Raw genomic sequence first — 4,896 nt, forward strand, 5'->3', positions numbered from 1 at the left:
TGTCCCAGCTGACACTGGAATTACAGAGCTGTATCCCAGTGATTACCCTGCGTGCACGTATTACAGGGAAACCAGGTGGCAAAACCAGCTCTGATGTACCCCAGCAGGAGGTACTTGTAGCAACCAACGTTACATGCCAACTTTGAAAATGCAATCTTACTGTTTTCAGGCTTAAAAACAGAATAAACACAGAAATCCAGGAACTGCTTGAGGCCCAACTAAAGTCTGACTTAGGAAAGCAAACAAAAATACCTAACCCATTGGCCAAGCCAAGCCTCTTCTTGTGGCATCAGTTTTTTGACAGCAATAGATGGGTTCCAGTTCAGTTTCAGAACACTTTGGCCTCTGTAGCAGAGAAAAAGTAATGTGACAGCATGGATATTTTTACCCTGTTACAATGCAGAGTAAAACAATTTGTCCAAGTCAGCTTCAGTGGTGATTTAAGCTGCCCTACCCGGGGGCGTACGCTGAAACAGGGTAGGAGGAGCGATCACGTGGTGAAGTTAATGCCGCCGAGCTGTAACAGTGGGGACTTAGACGATGGGCTATAGTATAACAGCTACAGGGACAGTAGGTTCTCAGTGTTCAGGTAAATTGTCAAGAAGATAGAAATACACACATTAATACACTGGATGGATGTTACAACTGCCTGAACTCTTCCATTAGAAGATGTATTTGAAGCTTAACAAGTTCTTAAGGGTACAGTACATCTACCTACCTTTCACTGTCTGCAGTAATTTTATTGCCTCACGTCTGTCCCTCGTCCCCTAGAGATCTACAGCAGACATGATTATGCGGCTGATGACAGTCCAACAATTTTTCAGTCATGCAGAAATGTCTGATCTCTGGGAACACAGGTGGGGGAGCTTCAACATGGCAACATTCATCAGTCTTTAAAAACCTGTCTACAATTGCTGGACTCGGTGCAGGTATTACATTCTCTTGGAGCAAGTGTGCAGGCTGAGGTTGCTCTACTGTCTGTTATCTTTGGATACGTTGTGTGCCAGCCAGTTCACTTTGGTTTTCCAGCTCTCTCGCAGGGCTTCATTAAACTTCAGTCTGAAGTGCTTCAGTGCCTCCTCATCTGTTTTCCCAAGAGCTAGGGAATCCTGAAGGTAAGAGGCAGAAATCAGTGTAGCCTCACTGAAAGTGCAACTGAATAATTAACTGCTCAACTACTAAGATGTTTACTCACTAAGAAATCACTCAATTGAAAGGAGCACTGAGTGGGAAACGAATAGCTATTAATTGTTTTTAATAGTTACTCTAGTTGCATGAGGTTTTTTCATTCTTACAAATACATGCATCCTACTCTTACATTGAGCATAGGGAAACAGTAGGTTTTTACTACTCTTGTACAAAGCTCCTGTCTTTCAGTTGGCCAGAGCTGGGTGGTTCTAATTTAAGAGGCAAGCTGGGAACAGGAACTGATACACAGCCAAAGAGCTCTGCCTCCTTCCCTGCAAGCTGGTTCTACAAGGTACCTATGCCCTTTGTGCTGAAGAATCTGAAGTTACTTCCTGAGCACCAGTATCTGGCATTTCTAATGTCCTCCACATGAACGTTAGACGTCTACTTGTGATTTTTGGAGCTCATTTGCTTCTAAGAATATGCCCTTCCACACTGAACGCCTTCTCACTGAGCTACAAGATCAGGTATTCCATTTTAACCGTGTCTGGGCTCTGCTTCTCTTACCTTTAGATACTGAATGTCTTTAGAGCAGCTGAGTTCTGGCAGACCAGCAGCTTTCATCAGTGCAAACAAGTGCAGGAAGAGAAGACCATGGCGCCTCAGGATCATATAGGCTTTTTCACAATAACCCCTGAATCTGTTCAGAAAGGAAGATGAGGCAAAAGAATGAAGATTGCAAGCTATACCATTTTATAAAGCAAGACTATGTATTAGTCTGAACCCTGCTGTCTGCATTGATGACTATCAAGCTCTTTCACCTTCTCTAACAGGTAGATAATAATTTATTACTTTCGTGTGTATAGACAGCTATAGCCTACATATCATTGGTGGAAGTAAATTCTGAAAATTCAGAGCTTAAAAAGCTTAAGTCAAGTTTAACTGCTAACACTTACCTTTCAAACTTCTCATTGTTGTTTGTTTTTCCTTGCTGGATGACATGCACAAAGTCGTAGGTTAAGATGAAAGGAACTCGTTCTCTATTAATACCAAATTTAGTCTTGAAGTTCCCCAAAAAGTGACCAAAATCAATATGGAACAGCTGAAAATAAGGAAGAAAAAAATTGTTTTCAGAATAGTATTAATTTTAGCTTACCAGTGTTGAGTTCTGTTCACAGTTACTCTATTCAAAAGATACCGACCATAGGATTTTGGGAGGGAGAAATATGTCCGCCCTCTTGGCATTCCTTTGGGAAAAGAGGCAGTATTTATTTGCCAAGATATTCTCTAGTGTAATTAGATGTTGGACAGGACAGAAAAGGTACTTACCTCTTCAATACCTGCTATATCTGAAGAAATTTCTGGGGTTTGTAAAGCCTTAGTGTGTCACTAGTAGAAGCAGAAAGAGAACGAAAATGGGCCCCCTACCAGTGCAGTCTGCAGTCCCAGACTGGGTGTGGAAAGAAGATGTCCTGTTTTGAAGTTGCTACAAAATATTACTTGCTCAGGTAAGGCTTTTTTTTTTCCCCCTCCTTTTTGTTTTTTTTAAATACCAAGCACAGTGAAGTCGTCGCAGCACTAGTGCAGTGACGGGAAGGAGGATCCTGTGCAGAACCGGGCACACCATGGCAATTTTGCAGAGCTGCTGTAAACCCTAGATAGCCAAAACCCAAGGCTGTATACCGCAGGGCGTCAGCTCCCTCAAGTGGACAAATAACAGAGTGGCCTCTGCTCTGCAGAAACAGTTTTGTAAGCTCCCTACCCAGCATTTTTTTAGCAGGGAGAAGAGGCAGTCCTAGATAAGGGCTGCTGCTAGTCACAGCCCAGGGAGGGACGTTAGTGTCTTGTTAGCAAATGACACAGCGTCTCTGTCCCTGCTGTGACCCCAAAACAAAGGCACTACTAGGTTTCTTTGACCATGACTGCTTGATTTACGGGAATAAGATGTAGAGGAGTGGGATTCTACACAGAAAGAGTGCAGGCAGTTGTGCATACCTGAGAGATATGAGTCTCAAAACATCAGCAGCCAATTTCTTACTTTCAAATACTAACTAACTAGCTGACTTCACTGGACCTGCAGGAGACTTACCTTGCACCATCTAGCACAGGGTTGTTTTAGGCTTTGTAGAATTCACAATTAAACAAGAAAGATAGCTTAGACTTCCCCCTTTACCAAAGTATTGCTGATGTAGTTTAGTACATGTCCTATTAACAAAGGGATTTTCTTTTTCCTAGTTTTGCGCTTTGGCTTCCAAACAGTGTATGAGAAGATACAAACTCTGGTAGTTATTCTTGTGGACTAGAGAAGTAAAGGCATCAGTACAGGTATCATATGAAATTAAAACCATGCTGATCACTTGCGTTCATTTCAAAAAAACGAAAACAAAACAACATTTTCTCTAGGAGGAAGACTATAAATATATCAGCTTGGGTAAGTAACTGAGGATCTTACCTAGCAACTACCAGCGATTTGTGACTCTGCTGAAGCCATGTAAGTCTTCAGACTGATAAGTATAGTGCTTGAGTTGGCATCTGCAGCCAACTTTAGGTCTGAGAGGTATGAATTGCTCCACTGTAATTTCGAAGTGGGTATTAACAGCAGCAGCTGATGGCAGTGATGCTTACAGAATTGTAATTCAAATTATAAAACTGTATTTATCCTCTTAATGATAGAAGCTATTGAGAATATTTGTCCAGTCTGCCTCTCGGCTGGAAGGTGAGGTACACTCCTTAGCAGTAAGATTGCACTGGGATGTATCTGTCCATTGCTAAGCAGCATTCACGCCCCTCTGCCAGTACTTCAACAGCAGCCGTGAATCCCCATACCTGTCCAGTTTCCCGGATCATGATGTTATCGCTGTGCCGGTCGCCTATCCCCAGCACGTATGTTGCCACGCAGTACCCAGCACAGGAGAGAGTGAACTCCTCTATAGCTTGTTCTAATGCATCCCTAAAGAGGGTAAGAAAAAGATTGAAAGAGAATTTTACTTTGAACACCAGTATTTCACCACTGGGAAAGTTGTTTTTATAGCTTTCTGCAGGAGAAGGTAAGGGAATTGCGTATTTGAATTTCTGTAATGCTCTCCAGAGGCAGCGCTCCCATCCATGCTTTACAAAAACTAACTGCAATAACAACTGTCTGTAATTGGAGAGGTCCGGATAAGGTTGTGTCCACAATCTCAATGAAAATAGTTTAGTTTCAACTAAATTAACTCATTTCTAGATCTCCAAAGACGAAGTGGGCTCCTAGAATGACCTCTGTTGGTGCCCTGCTACATCAGAGTAGCACTGATGTATTGCTGCTGTCTGTTTCTGTAGCTAGGAAAACCCCAAGCTACACAGCTTTTGTGCTGCTTTCTTTTTTCACCTCCCAGTCTTGGCATTACTCCTTCTGCCCTTTTTCCAGCTGCCACCACGCTGACTATCTACCTGTGGAGAAAGTAACAGGACCGATGGGAAGATCAGGGTTTGGATCCAGCCTGTGGACAGTGCTACCTTAAGCTATCCCAGATCAAAAAAGCGTCCAAACAGTAACCCAGATGCCCCCATTTCTGCTCAAGACCCATACAGATCCACATGATGCCTTCTGGTGTGCCAGGCAGTGAAGCAGCCTTTAGATATTGTGGGACAGCTTGGAAATATGCATAACTGAAGGAAAAAAATTGAGTAAAGCAGAAGAAATGTCTCCAGATGGAAGGAAGCAGTAAAGCAGCACCGAGTAAAAGGTAAGCCCACTTACCCTGGGTTCTTGGATTTTAGCCAGTTCAG

At 42.8% G+C, this 4,896-nt stretch overlaps 1 protein-coding gene across 2 annotated transcripts in view; it reads right to left on the bottom strand.

The window, feature by feature from the left end:
• Nucleotides 1–603: 603 nt before the first annotated feature.
• Nucleotides 604–4,896, bottom strand: part of PIK3CD (phosphatidylinositol-4,5-bisphosphate 3-kinase, catalytic subunit delta) — a 20,842-nt gene continuing 16,549 nt past the window's right edge. For both annotated transcript variants that reach the window (XM_009586881.1, XM_009586880.1), the window contains exons 18-22: nt 4,868–4,896; nt 3,955–4,078; nt 2,085–2,230; nt 1,696–1,828; nt 604–1,109 (exon numbers count right to left, since the gene is read on the bottom strand). The exon at nt 4,868–4,896 is cut by the window's right edge and continues 163 nt beyond it. In XM_009586881.1, coding sequence (XP_009585176.1) covers nt 972–1,109; nt 1,696–1,828; nt 2,085–2,230; nt 3,955–4,078; nt 4,868–4,896 — 570 coding nt within the window. In that variant the 3' untranslated portion in view covers nt 604–971. The remainder of the gene's footprint in view (nt 1,110–1,695; nt 1,829–2,084; nt 2,231–3,954; nt 4,079–4,867) is intronic.

The sequence above is a fragment of the Fulmarus glacialis genome, unplaced genomic scaffold (genome assembly GCF_000690835.1).
Source record: "Fulmarus glacialis isolate BGI_N327 unplaced genomic scaffold, ASM69083v1 scaffold3091, whole genome shotgun sequence".
In the NCBI taxonomy this organism is placed as follows: domain Eukaryota; kingdom Metazoa; phylum Chordata; class Aves; order Procellariiformes; family Procellariidae; genus Fulmarus; species Fulmarus glacialis.